This window comes from Mirounga leonina, unplaced genomic scaffold (genome assembly GCF_011800145.1).
Source record: "Mirounga leonina isolate KUSES-001 unplaced genomic scaffold, KU_Mleo_1.0 Mir_178, whole genome shotgun sequence".
Taxonomy (NCBI): domain Eukaryota; kingdom Metazoa; phylum Chordata; class Mammalia; order Carnivora; family Phocidae; genus Mirounga; species Mirounga leonina.
This window is the reverse complement of record NW_023270464.1, coordinates 22,967,192-22,981,179: the sequence shown is the minus strand read 5'-3', so window position 1 is coordinate 22,981,179 and position 13,988 is coordinate 22,967,192. Positions and strand designations below refer to the sequence as shown.

Here is a 13,988-nt window from a genome sequence, read left to right as displayed (position 1 = left end):
GGCCTCAGAGGCAGGACGGTAATGAACTTTGTTAGACCCTCGGTGCTTGTTGAGCTGTGGACTTTCCAGCCATGTGCACGTACGGGATTTTTAAAGAGATGACAATGAAACAAGAGGGTGGCTGATTGCCTAGGCGTTTTTGGTCATTCTGAGTTTTCTCAGTGATTAGCTGCAAAGTGGAAATCCGAATCGTGGGAATTGGAGGGATTTTTGGACATTCAGAAGGTTGGCAGCAGAGTGCCCAGAGCCCTCGCAAGTCCCACCCCTCCTGCCTGACCAGTCTGTACTCTGCACTGCCTCCCACCCGAGTGCGCGATAGGCTCTACCATTTGCCAACTATTAGTCCCCTCGGGTCCAGTGGCATTGAAGGGGCCCAGCAGCTGGGCTGCAGTGCCAGGTTCTTGGCTTGGATCTGGAGTCCCGGGGAGGCATCCCTTGACCAGGGCCCAAAAGGGGCAGACCCCACTGACAGCTTCAGGCTGACGAGGGCCCCCCTGGAGCAGGCTCTCCGTGGGAATAGATGGGTCTACGGCGCGGGCCCAGGGAATGGGCTCCTCCCCTTCTCCCCGAGGCTGGGATGGCACTACCTCTCCTGGATGCAACCACGGGCTTAAGAATTCTGGGACTGCTGGGACCGGCTGCAGGGGAAGGGGGTACAGAAGGTGCTAGAAGAGGCCAAGGGCAGTAGAAGATAAAATGAGGGGAGGGGGCGGTGGTGGACAGAGATACCCAGGGAGAAGGTACCAAGTCCCTTGGCCACCTCCGCCACAGACCAGCTCACCGATCAGTCTCAGTGGGCTGGAAGACATGGGGGATGGGAAACATTAGACCCCTCACACTGAAAGACGTGTAAGGGGGCGCCTGGGTGGCTCAGATGGTTAAGCGTCTGCCTTTGGCTCAGGTCATGATCCCAGGGTCCTGGGATCGAGTCCCACATCGGGCTCCCTGCTCCTTGGGAGCCTGCTTCTCCCTCTGCCTCTCTCTCTCTCATGAATAAATAAATAAAATCTTGAAAAAAAAAAAAAAGACGTGTAAGGTACTACTTCTCTTGAAGACATGATGCTAGACACCAGGTACTTCACAGTCTAGGCAGAGGACAGACATACGTGCACAAAGTAGCTATTACGACAAGGTGCAAACTCAAGACTCCTGAGGGGCCCAGGCAAGGCAGCATAGGTCTCTGAGATTTCCTACCTAGACAATCATACTGTCTATAAATGGAGACAGTTTTATTGTTCCTTTCCAATCGGTATGCCTTTTATTTCTCCTTTGTTTTTGCACAAGCTAGGCCCTGCAGGACAATGTTGAGTAGGCCCGGGTGGGAGCAGACATCCTTGCCTTGGTCTCAGGATTAGGGGAAAGCATTCAGTCTTTCACTGTTGAGTATGGTATTAGCCGTGGGCTCTTTGGAGAAGCCTTTTATCAGGTTGAGAAGTTCTCCTCGATCAGCTAGTTGGCTGAGAATTTTCATCATGAAGGAGTATGAATTTTGTTAAGTGCTTTTTCTGTGTCACGTCCACTCACATTTCAATGTCAGAGTCCTCTATTCCTGCCCCAAGGTGGCGGAGTACCAGCTAGAGGCCAGTGGTGGCAGCTTGGGGGAGCAGGCCACGCCCTTGATCCCGCCAGGCTGAGGGTGTCCTGAAGGGCATCAGGCTTCCCCTCCCTCAGCTCAGATGGTCCAGCAACTTGACCGGATTTGACCAGCTTGTTGGACTTGCCTGGGATAGCTCCCTCATAGGGCCCCCCACCTCCCACGACCACCACCACCAGGTGGGCCACCTCCAGGAGGAAAAATGGATTAGTTTCTCTCACCTCTAGGCGGGATCAGGGCCGACTCAGGGTCCCCATCCTACCGATTCTTTTTTTTTTTTTAATGATTTTATTTATTTGACAGAGATACAGCAAGAGAGGGAACACAAGCAGGGGGAGTGGGAGACGGAGAAGCAGGCCTCCCGCTGAGCAGGGAGCCCGATGTGGGGCTCGATCCCAGGACCCCGGGATCATGACCTGAGCCGAAGGCAGCCGCTTAACACTGAGCCACCCAGGTGCCCCCCCATCCTACCGATTCTAGACCTGGCTGCAGCATGCCCCCAAGCTCCCATTGTACAAACTGGGAACGAACTTGCAAGAAAACGTTAAGAATCTGCATTAGGTCCCAACAGGTGAAGGCGGCCCCAAATCTAGGTCCTCTACTTCCAGTTCCCTGACCGCGCTTCCTTTAACCTGCTGAGCGGCCCAACACACCAGGCAGCTCGGGCCACTGGGCGCAAGCAAGAGGCCCGAGCGGCCGGGTCAGGTGCCCATGCGGGGGCCCAGGTGGGGCTAACCTGGGGCAGCCACGGGCCCGCACCTTCAGCAACCCCCCCGCCCCCGCCGTTGGTTCAAAGGGTCAGGCCCCGCCCCCTCCAGGTCCCGAGCCCGCTTTGAAGTGCTGATGCGGCCTGGAAGGGGCCACTTCACACCTCGGGCTCGGGATAAAGCGGTCGCCGGCCGCCGGCCCCCAGACGCGCCACCGCCGCCATGGCCCAGTCCCTGTGCCCGCCGCTCTCCGAGTCCTGGCTCCTCTCCCCGGGTTGGGGCCCGGCCCGGCCTCCGCCGCGCTCCGACAGGGGCTGCGGCTGCTCCCCCGCCTCGTCCCCGGACTCCTGGGGCAGCGTCCCGGCCGGCAGCCCCGAGCCGAGCCCCGGGCGGCCCGGCGCCCACGCGGCCCCCCGAGCCCGGAGCGCTGGCAGGCGCGGCGCCCGAGGCAGCCGCCTGGGCTCCGGGCAGCGGCAGAGCGCGAGCGAGCGCGAGAAGCTGCGCATGCGCACGCTCGCCCGCGCCCTGCACGAGCTGCGCCGCTTTCTGCCGCCGTCCGTGGCGCCCGCCGGCCAGAGCCTCACCAAGATCGAGACGCTGCGCCTGGCCATCCGCTACATCGGCCACCTGTCGGCCGTGCTGGGCCTCAGCGAGGAGAGCCTGCAGCGGCGGCGGCGGCGGCGCAGCGGCGCGGCGGCGGCGGCGCCTCGGGGCTGCCCGCTCTGCCCCGACGGCGGCCCCGCGCAGGCGCAGACGCAGACTCAGGCGCAGGCGCAGGTGCAGGCGCGCGCCCCGGGCCTGGGCGCCGCCGCGTCGTGGGGGTCCCCGCCGGCCTGTCCCGGAGCACTAGCGGCGCCCGAGCCTCGAGAACCGCCGGTGCTTTACGACGAGGCAGCGTGTCCGGAATCGCTGGCAGTGGAGCTGAGCCCCTCGTCTCCGGTTAGTACCTCCTTCCCGCGCAGGACTCGCTCCCGGCGCCGTCGTGGGTGGTGCTACCTGCTGTCCCCGTCCCCGGCGTGCAGCTCCCCCTGCGGGGGCCACTCCCCCTGCGGCACCCCCACCGGCAGCCTGGCCCGGTCTGCGGGCTGTCGGGAGCAGCTTAACTGGTGTGCCCGGGGCGCTCAAGCGGGGAGGGGAGGGAGAGGACACGCAGGGGACAGGGTCCTGTTCTCCGCCAAAGGTCCCCTGAGAGTGGAACGCATGAGCGCGGACACCCACCCTCAGCGGCCAACGCGGACGATAACCTGTTCCCTCTCTCTCCGCAGCTCTTTCCCGGCGACGTGCTGGCCCTGCTGGAGACCTGGATGCCCCCGGAGTGGCCGCCGGCCTGAATAATTGTAGTGACGACGTGCAACTGGCGCCCTGTCTGTGAGCATCGAGGCCTTTTTGGCCTCGGCACCTTCAAAACGGCCCCTCTCCCGACTCCTTTCCTGGGAGGGGGCCCCTGCGGCACTGGCGTCCGCATTCCTGAGAGTGAGAGCCTGTCCCCACCCAGGACGGCCCTCCTCAGCCCCTCCCGCAATGGAGGGACCCATAGATAGACCCTCGGAGGCCGGCAGGGGTGCCTGCCTAGTATGTATTTATTTATTTGTGAATAAACTCTGCTGGTGTCATTGACCGTTTCTTCTTCCTCTACTTGGGCACAAAGCTCCCCCCCCCCCCTCAAAGAAGAACCTAGGAGAATCAAGAGGGTCTCTTGCAGTCTTCAGCCTTCCAAGCACACAGGCTCAGGCCCTTTCCTCCTTGCCCCCAGCCCTGGCTTAGCATCTCCTGATCCCGGAAGGTCAGCCTGGAAGGGGGAGATGCTGCATATGAGGACGTGGTAGCAGGTGGAGTCTGCCCATCTTTTCTTTGAACCTGGTGGGATGTGGGTAAACCTAAGTATCTCTGCAGAAAATACATTTCTGTTAGTACTTACTATGCGTCAGGGCCTTTATACATTGTGTCACCAAATAACCATTTTACAGAAGAATAAACCAAGGATCGGCACTTAAGCCCTGATATGAATTCATATCAGGGCAGGGTCTGAGGGGACACCAGCTACCAAGGGCTTATTTCATGTGTCCCAAGCCTTTTCTCCCCTTGTGCTAGAGCATCATGGCTTGGACCTTGGGATTTTCTCATCTCCCTTCACTCTGGTTTCTCTCCCAAGTGGTTTAGGGACATAAACTAACATCAGTGAGTCAATGCCGGGTTCATGTAACTGCGAGCTCCTAGCGGCCTAGCTAGGGTGGAGAGGCTCATGGGGGTTGCATCCAGATCCACACAGCTGACCTGGAACCACACTCCTGTCTACACTGCTGGGTTCTGATCAGGGACACGTTGTATGGGGAAGAAGAAAGCCTTGACCCTAAAGGAGCCTGGCCTCGCTCAAGGGGTCTGGGAAGTAGTCAAGCCTTGGGGGGAAGGTGAGATGGGGCTAGTGGATGTAGCCTCTGCCCAAAGGCCCTCTGTGGATGGATACCAAGTTCTCCCCTCTCCCTCAAGCATCTTTGAAATACAGGCCTTGGTTTTTATTTTTTATAAGAGCTTTATTGAGATACAATTTATGTATCATAAAATTCAACTTTGTAATTCAGTGATTTTAGTGTATTCATAGAGTTACGCATTCATCACCACTGTCTAAATTGAGAACATTTTTTTAAGATTTTGACAGAGAAAGCACAAACAGGGTTGCTGCAGAGAGAGAGGGAGAAGCAGGCTCCCCACTGAGCAGGGAGCCCGATGCAGGGCTCGATCCCAGGACCCCGGGATCATGACCTGAGCCGAAGGCAGAAGCTTAACGGACTGAGCCACCCAGGTGCCCCTAAATTGAGAACATTTTCATCACCCCCAAAAGAAACCCCGTGCCCATTAGCAGGCACTCCCCCGTTATCCCATTCTCCCCACCCCCAACCCAGCACACTCATCTCCTTTCCGTCTCCATAGATCTGCCTGTTCTGGACATTTTGAATGAATGGAATCACACAACATGAGGCCTTTTGTGTCTGGCTTCTTTCGCCTGTCATAACATTTCCAGGGTTTATCCCTGTGGTCTCCTGCATCAGTACTTCTTACTGCCCAGTGATAACTCCATTGCACGGACATGCCCCAGCTTATCTGTTTAGCCGTGGATACTGATAGGTTTGTTTGGAAACCACCTCAGAGATCATTTCCAGTGGTCGGCCCGGCCGGGAGGCGCGGTAACTCAGAGCGGGCCAGCGACACTGCTGTGTCATTCAGCCGGCCAGGCGCACCCTGGCCAGCATTTGGCCGCGGAGAGTGGGATCCAAAAGCAGAGGCCCTGCAGGGGGGCAGACCTCACACCTCCACCGACCACCCCCTTTCCCACACCTCCCCTCCCATCTTGCTTTCCCCTCCCAGGACCCTAACCGGAGCAGAGTGGGAAGTCCTTTCCAGGGGCCTAGCCAATTTAGAAAATCTGTTTGCATGGCAAAGGCCCTGTGGTTTAGGATGGGGAATTAAAGTTATTAGCAAGTCTTTTCACAGATAAGTGGGGCTCATTGGCCAGCGCCCTCCCCTGGGGCGAGCCTGGTCTCCCTCTCTCGGAGCCGGGAGCGGCCCAGTGTTTATTAGCACCTGGGTGTGAATTTTCATTAACACGTCTCTGCTAATAAGACAGAGGACCGGGCATGGGAAGGGGTCTCCTCGCACCGCTCCTGCGCCTGCGCCCCCTTGCTGGGCCAGTGCCCCCCGCACCCGATCCGAGGTACTGGGGCGGCCAGCGGCTTCCAGGTAGGTGAGAGCCTGTGCTCTCTCGGTTCTCCGCCCACCAGCCTGTGAGGGCGGCCAGCTGGTGGGGCCGTGTTAAGGATGGGAACGTGCAGTAAGGAGAGGCTAACGAACGCGCCCGGGCAGATGGTCAGGGGCGGCGTTGGATGGGGACCCGACGGGAGTGCAGCTTCCCCGGGGTGCACACACAGCCGAACACCAGCCTGTCTCGAGGACGAGGACAAGGGTACTGGGTGGTGCCCCCCCGGGGGCCCTGGCAGTGGGGGGCGCGCGCCTGCTGGGAGGCGGGAGCCGGAGGCCGGCATCAGCACGGGGTGCCCCACCGGGCCACTGGCGGGTGCTGCCTCCTCCTTGGGGAGCTGCTTTCACGGCTGGCCGGCTCAGAACCCAGCGGGCACAGGCCCACGGAGCGGCTCCCGCCAGCCAATCTGGGTGGTAAGGGCTTTAAATTCAGCGCCGGACCTCAGGTCCTTTGAGCCCGGGAGCCGCAGGGGAGGTGGGCAGGTGGGTGGGCTTAGGCCTATTTTACGGAGCGGGACACGGAGCACAGAACCCGGGGAATCGTTCACAGAGCTAGTGCCTCGCCGTCGGGGCGGGGACAGCGGTGGGTGGTGGTTGACACATCAGGTCCTGGCAGGCGCGTGCGTGCGTGCGTTGGGAGGTGCAGAATGAGGGCCCTCACGCTCCTTGGCCGCCCGTGCGATTGCTAGCGGGGAAGCTGCTTCTGCTTGCTGAGCAGGGATGTTGCTCCCGCTGAGAAGGCTGCACTGTGTGGGTGCTGATGCCGATGGGCCACGTCCTAAGGAGGGGCAGCTAAGCTGATGGTTTTATAGCCAAGACATTTATTTACTCCAGGACATGCTACATGGGTCACCATATGAACCCCGGGGGTGGGGGGGGAGGAAGAGGGTAGTGGTCATGGTTGTCTGTCGGCGGATGGGAGGGGATAGGACTGAGGCTGGGCCAGGCCTCGTGTGCCTGGGTGGTGCGTCTGGAGGAGGCTGAGCCCAGATGTCCCTCTGGCCACGTGTTGCTAAATAAAGAGGGCCATCTGAGGGGCACGCTGATGCGCCAGGCTTCTGAAACAGCCTGTATCTGGAGAACCAGGGTAGCCCAGGGCTGCGGAGGGCAGCTAGGCCGAACTGCAAAGCCCCTGCTTATCCCAGGGCGAGGCCAGGAGCCACCTTGTCCACCCCACTCCCCAGATGTCATCCCTGCGTTTGCACAACGCTGAGCGTGATGCCTCCTAACTATGGCACCTTGGGCACTCCTTTGACTCACACTACTTCCAACAGTCCCCTGAGAAGACCCAAGGTTCTCTTTCTTAGAGAGAGAGAGTGAGCACACTTGTGTGCCAGCAGGGTGGGTGAGGGGGAGAATCTCAAGCAGACTCCCCCCGAGATCATGACCAGAGCTGAAATCAAGAGTTGGACATTTAACTGAGCCACCCAGGCAGCCCGAGGAGACCTAAGGTTCTTGGCCCTTCTGAGGGGTTCTGTCACCCAGTGGGCAAGGACCTCTTTTGGGGACCCCTGGCACCGCCCGCTCAGCCCCCGGTGGCGCACCAGCCCTGAGTGGGGCTAGAGCCGTGGGTCCCCCGCTCAGCGCTGCTCAGGCCTCTTCTGCCCAGCCCTGGGTCCTCTGCCCTCTTCCCCTCCCCCCTCCAGTGTACCTGGCATATGAGGCTCCTTGGGAATGCCCCACCTCCCCTCCCCCCACACACTAGGCAACGAGGTGGCCTGGGCGGGCAGCGCATGACTTTGGAGAGGGGGTCAGGGCCAGCTCAGCACCCCTCCTGCCTTCTTCCCATGTGACCTGGCATTTCCCTGTCTTCAGACGGCTCTCCCCTCCTTAGTTTGGGTGGGCGTGACCTCCATGTCCCTCCAGGGATGGGCCCGTGTCACAGGCCTGCACGGTCAACCCCTGAGTGCTTCAGGAATGTGACCACACTGAGACCAGTGAGAAGCAGGCTTCGGACTTTGCTGGAACCGTCCAGAAAGGGACACTGGCCGTGGGTGCTGTTGCCGGTCATGCTGCCAGCCAAGCAGAGGGCCTCCCTTTTTAAAAAGGGAACCAAAACCGCCATGGAAGGAGAGTGCTGATGTTCTCCCACACCTGGACCCAGCCACGTGGAAAGCATCACGCCTGGATTTTTCCATTACATGAGCCAACCCGGAAGTTCATTTGAGTTGAGTCTCTGACACTTGGCTGTTGCAAAAGTCCTTTAGGACTCGATACAGGCTGTTCCAGGCCGTGTACCCTGAGCCTCAGTTTCCCTTCTGTGAAACGTGGATAATGATAACTTCTCCATTTCACAAGGTTACTTGAGGCGCACAGGTCAAGCCCACAATCACAGTAGTGGCCCCTAAACCTTCGTCCCCTGTCCCATTCGGGTGGCGTGTAAGGCCACGGCCATCATCCTAAGTTTTCCTCCCTCACCGGAAACGAGAGTGGCCCCCCGTGCGTGCCGTCTGGAGGAAGAGGGTTGTGCGAGTCGCAGTTGCTGCCCGGCTCTAGCTTGCCCGGTGGGAGGCCGAGGGGCTGAGTTCCCGGTGGGGGGACCTCTCCGTCCAGGGACGTCCTGCGGTCAGTACCAGCGCCGGGAAGGAGGTGTCGTGGCAATGAGGAGCGTGTGTGACCCCAGGGAGGAGAGGGATGGGGGCACAAAGGGAGCTGCCTGTCACCCGCCTGCCGGGATCCGGCCACACGGGGACGCGTCAACCACCTGCAGTTGTCAGACGCACCACACGGTGTCCTCGGAGAGGCAGGCGGAGGCCCTGAGGGGGGGGCAGCCCTCCGTCCTGTGCTCCTGGAAGGGCCGTTTCCAGAAGAGAAAGGCACCTCTCTGCCCCCCTCCTGTCCTCCACCCCACCCCCACCCCCCCGGCCTCCTCTAGGGTTCCAGGCCAGCCGTGGTACAGTCCCTGCCTGCCACCTCGCCTCTCAGGCCCCTGTGACCTCAGGCAGTGCCCAGCCACTCTGAGCCTCAGCCTCTCCGAAGTGACTCCAGAAAGGTCATGTGCGCCGGCACAGAGAGGGAGAGGAAGTGGGTGGGGAGAAACGGGGCCACAGAGTAGCTGGGGTAGCCTGGGGTCTTGCTCATTTGAGCAAAGTGACTCTCCTGGGCCTAGAAGGCGAGGGGTCCTCACAAGGCCCGGGACTCTGCCTGAAACCATTGCCGGGGCCCTGCTAGGGTCTGGCTGGGTGGGAAGGCAGGGCTGCACACCACAGCAACTCTGGAGCCTGGAAACAGTATCGCTGTTTATCGGGGTGACACATCTGCCCATCCGAGGGCTCTGACAAACGGCTGGAGGTTGAAGGCTCCCCAGATCATACCTCCGCCTTGCTGAGGTCCCAGACGGCCAGTCCAGCAGGCCCCTGGGCCTACTGAGCTGCAGCCCTTTGTCACCACGTCTCTTGCCATCGGGGCACCCTGGGGTGAAGCAGGCCTGCGGTCAGCCTTTTCACAGGGCCCAGGGCAACAGCCCAGTCACTTCCTGAAGTTCTCTCTTTGGAGAAGCAAGGAATATCTGCGAAGGCGGGTCCAGTGCTCCTGCTCTTTCACCTTCTTCTCCAGCTTCTGGAACCTGTGGGCCACATAGATGGGGATGAGAGGAAACCGCTTGGTGCCATCTGCCCCCCACCCCTCCCGCTCCTAGGTCCCCGGGCAGCCCCTGACGGCCCTGTGCTAAACTAAGAAACTCTCCAAATGGCACATCCACTGCCTGTCTGTGTCCTCAGGACTCAGCCTGGCGCACAGCCCGCCCTCGGAACCCCTTCACTGCCTGACGACAGGGCCGGCGTCCTCAACCAGGAGGCGCGCCCCGACAGAAGTCACCGCGCGCCGGGGGGCTCACGGTCCGTGTGCGTGGACCACCGCGAGCCACGTCACAATGCCAACATGCCCAGTGAATCAACACTCCTTGAATATCTACTAGTGTCACCAGCTGGACCCCAAGCCCTGACCTTGACTGCCCGCCTATTTGTACCCACCGACCTTTGTCCCGCATTTTTCCTTAAGCCCTTCTTTCCAAACAGTTTTATTTACTTTTTTTTTTTTTTTTAAGATTTTAGTCATTTGAGAGAGGGAGATAGCGAGACAGAGCACAAGCAGGGAGGAGAAGGAGAAGCAGGCTCCCTGTTGAGCAGGGTGTCCCACGTGGGGCTTGATCCCTTTCCAGCGTATCTCTTAACTCAGGCAAAAGACCCAAGGGGCACAGCAATCGTGATTGAACCCGAAACTACCCCTCAAGCAATAACATCTACCCAGAGACTTCCGGAGGCCCAGGCCACCCAGACCGGTTTGAACTTAACCCCCAACTCACGCCTGCGCACATGGACCATGGAGTGACCCACGGAGGGACCGACAGTTACCTTTACCTCAATATAATACTAAAATCTCCACCTGAGGAGGAGCAAAAGCCTCGTTTACATAACAAACAACCTATGTGCAGGCATGTTTCCTTAAGGCACACGCATGACCCTGTGCCCACCTCTATGTACCATGACGAGGCTTCCCTATTTAATATTCATCCTAACCCTCAACCAAAGGAACCCATTCACCCTTGCTCAGGGAGTCCCGGCTTTGGAAGTTATCCCCCGTGATCTCCTCGTTGGCTGCAACGAGTGCGACAGCTCGCCTGGTGTAGTTTCCCAGTGAACTCACGTTGGTTTGGTTACACCAGTGACAGGCACGGGCGCTGCAAGTGTGGGAAAGACCAGAGTGCCTAAAACAGCCCCGGTCCCCCCCGGTTTCCTAAGGGTGACAGGAATGAAAGAAAGCTTGTAATAGGAGGCATGTAAATGCCACCGAGGTCAAATGTAGGAAGGAGGAAGGTTCCAGCCTGCCCGGGAGTGCTCCTGGGAGATAAGGCGTTTGAGTTGGGTCTCTTACAGAGTAAGAGGTTAATTAAAAAACAAAACCAAAAACCCAAGTAAATGCACTTCAGTAGAGGAGAGTCAGAGAAGTCCAGGAGTCACCCCTCATTCTGCAGGCAGAGGTGGCCGCTGGGAGCATGCAGAGGACGCCTTCGATCCGGGGAAGGGGTGCGGGCTGCTGGCCAGGCTTCTGCCTGCGAGCACGGAGGGTGTCAAAACGCTGAGGGCAGGCAGGAGGAGGGCTCCTTCTGGGGAGAAAGGCAGCGATTGCAGCTTTGGATTTGTTTGGAGGCTCTGCCTGCCAAGGGACGTCCACACGGAGATGTATCTGGTACTCAACTGACTCACTAAAACATTTTTTCACTTCAAAAAGTAATCTATCCTTTGCTTTAAAAAAAATCAAAGAGTCCAGGTGGATATACAATTACAAGCAATCTCCCTCTCACCGCAGATCCTGGTTTTCCGTTCCCAAGGCAACCGTCATTAACAGCTCCTTGTAAATCCTTGGAAATTGTTTATACACGTATAAGCATAGACGTGTATGATTTTATGCCCATAAAATCTTTTTTTTTTTTTTTTTTTTGCCACACACTGTTGTACACCCTGGTGTTTGCACTGGAAAAGTATCCTAGAAACTGCTTCTAGGTGGCACTCACAGATCTGCCACCTTCTCTTGCCCTATCGAGGACATTCGGGGCTGCCAATCTTTTGTTAATGCCTTCCAGGCTGCAGTGAGCGTGCGTGCGTGTGTGCGGGAGCGAAGGGGAGGGAGGTGGCAGTGTGTGCGGGTTACATACTCAGGCTTTGAACCCAGACTGCGTGTGCCTCGCTTACAAGCTGGTGACCCTGGGCAGGAGATTTGCCCTCCATCAGCCTCAGCTTCCTCGCTGTGCAGTGGGGACAGTAATGACAGTAAAAAATAGCACCTGGCACACGTAGGTGCTCAGTACAGGTCAATTATCATAATACTTCTGCCGCTGATAAATTAGTGGAAGTGAAATTTCTGGGTCAGGAGGTCAAAACCACAGGGATGGCTCAGTTGGTGGATGGGTTGTAAGTTTGAGCCCCACATTAGGTGTAGAGATTACTTAAAAATTAAATCTTAAAAAAAGAAAAAGTGACCATCCAAGAGGCAGCTGAATAGATGGAATGAGGGCCAGTTTTATTTATTTACTTACTTATTTTAAAGATTTTATTTATTTATTTGGCAGAGACACAGCGAGAGAGGGAACACAAGCAGGAGGAGTGGGAGAGGGAGAAGCAGACTCACCGCTGAGCAGGGAGCCCGATTCCGGGCTTGATCCCAGGACCCTGGGATCACGACCTGAGCCGAAGGCAGACGCCTAAGAACTGAGCCACCCAGGCGCCCCAAGGGCCAGTTTTAAAAGGAAGCCTGAAAATAAAGCCGTCATGTGTTAAGACGCGGGTGATTTTCAACATACACCGTTGGTGTGGAGATGGCCTTTCTCTATGATCTAATGCTAAGTAACGGCTAGCCTTTCCTGCATGTGCCATAATGTCCCATGCGGAGATACGGCTGCCACTCATTTCATTTCATGCACGAAGACACTGAGGCCTGTCCCGTCCACAGAGGCCCCCAGTCTGTGTCCCGGTCCTACTGCACAGCTTGCACCCTGAATTTGAGGCTCTTTATGCCCGCCCTTCAGTGAAGCCTAAGGGAGAAGGTGGAAAACTCCAGCTACGGGACCCTCGAAACTTCTGTTTGGCTAGATGAGCAGCCATATTTGCTCCTACCTAAAGACAAACCAGGAAAAAATTATTCATAACACACTGGCACAGAACTCTCAAAATCAAAAGAAAATGAACTCACGCTTGGGAAAAAGATCCAAGGCAAGTCAAGGAAGGAGAGAGAGAAACGTACATTATATGTAACAAAAAGCTGCTCAATCTCCTTCACTTCCTAATGAAAATAGGAATGAGCTATCAATTCCTTCCTGCCCAGCCCCTGGCTCCCTTGGCTGTGGACCTGGTCTGTTGGGTCACCCCAGAAGCCCACCTTCTGACAGAAAGCTGACTGCGGAGAACCCCTAGTCTTGCTGGGCTCTGTATTCCACAGGGAATAAAGGGAACAAGAGACAGAGAGGAGAGAGACATAGAGAGGAAGGGACACTCTGTTTCTGTCTGCTTCCTGGTGTCCAGAAATTTCTGTCTTGTGATCAAGTTTGACCCGGCCGGAGATGGCAGACTCTAAAGCAGGGCAGGGAGCCAGGAAATGGTGCCTGGAGACCCGGGCTGGAGGAGAGCAGAAGCCAGGCCTCAGGGAAGGGGCGGCGGGGTGGGGGGTGGGGGCACATATTTGGTGCTAACTGGCCTCCTTTTAAAGCCCCAAAGGCAGGCTCCCTTTCGCACTGGCTGTTTACAAAAGTCCCAAGTGCAGGTTTTGTGAAAACAATTTGGACAGATTATTGCAAGTCTGAAACTTTGAATCGATTGCCACATAAACCCATTGCCTTGAAATTTCACCTAGTTTTAGGGCCAATGGAAGCTGTTTCAGACATGAGGAATAAAAAGGGGAGAAAAAGATGAGATTAAAATTTGGGGGACATATATGGGTATGTGTGAGAAACAACAATAGGAAAATGTTAATGACAGAGTCTAAGATGGTATGTGGATGTTCAGTGACTTTTTTTTTCTCAAAGCTGCTGTATGTTTGAAAATTTTCAAAATAAGGGGCACCTCAGTGGCTCAGTCAGTTGAGTCCAACTCTTGATTTTGGCTCAGGTCACGATCTCATGGTTATGAGAACGAGCTGCATGGAGCCTGTTTAAGATTTTCTCTCCTTCTCCCTCTGCCTTCCCCCCCTCCACCCCATGTGCACTTTCGAAAGGGAAGAAAGAAAGCAAGAAAGAAAGAAAGGAAATTTTCAAACTAAAATGTTGGGGCAGGGACTACTCTTTGGGAAAACCCCAGGTATCAGACCTCAGAGCAAGTAGAAGAGGAAAAGCCTTCTTTAAATCAATGTTTCCCAATTTATTGCTGGGACCCAATTTAGAAAATGGGCTTTCTATTGAGATCAGGCCCAAGTAAATGTTCCTTCAATCTGGGCTGGCCACAACC

General features: G+C 57.0%; 2 protein-coding genes across 5 annotated transcripts in view; one reads left to right on the top strand and one right to left on the bottom strand.

Moving 5' to 3' along the window:
- Positions 1 to 2,523: 2,523 nt before the first annotated feature.
- On the top strand, positions 2,524 to 3,914 carry MESP1 (mesoderm posterior bHLH transcription factor 1). The gene is made up of 2 exons (XM_035024351.1): positions 2,524 to 3,240; positions 3,567 to 3,914. Exons 1-2 carry the CDS (start codon positions 2,524 to 2,526, stop codon positions 3,630 to 3,632), a joined length of 783 nt encoding a protein of 260 aa, XP_034880242.1. The 3' UTR covers positions 3,633 to 3,914.
- A 1,721-nt stretch (positions 3,915 to 5,635) lies between these two features.
- Positions 5,636 to 13,988, bottom strand: part of WDR93 (WD repeat domain 93) — a 46,211-nt gene continuing 37,858 nt past the window's right edge. The window contains exons 17-18 of one of the 4 annotated variants that reach the window (XR_004682644.1): positions 10,699 to 11,158; positions 9,531 to 9,619 (exon numbers count right to left, since the gene is read on the bottom strand). Coding sequence is in view for 3 of the 4 variants with exons in the window: in XM_035024127.1 (XP_034880018.1) it covers positions 10,978 to 11,158 (181 nt within the window). In the remaining variant the exon portion in view is untranslated. Of the gene's footprint in view, positions 9,620 to 10,698; positions 11,159 to 12,212; positions 12,304 to 13,988 lie in introns of those variants that run through there. The other 3 variants (XM_035024127.1, XM_035024128.1, XM_035024129.1) reach the window with 3 other exon arrangements.

What these genes read in the sequence shown, in the direction of transcription:
- MESP1 (XM_035024351.1), top strand. Translation starts at nt 2,524, where the DNA reads ATGGCCCAGTCCCTGTGCCCGCCGCTCTCCGAGTCCTGGCTCCTCTCC. An exon ending in AGCTGAGCCCCTCGTCTCCG is followed by an intron (nt 3,241 to 3,566) that starts GTTAGTACCTCC and finishes CTCTCTCCGCAG; the next exon opens with CTCTTTCCCGGCGACGTGCT.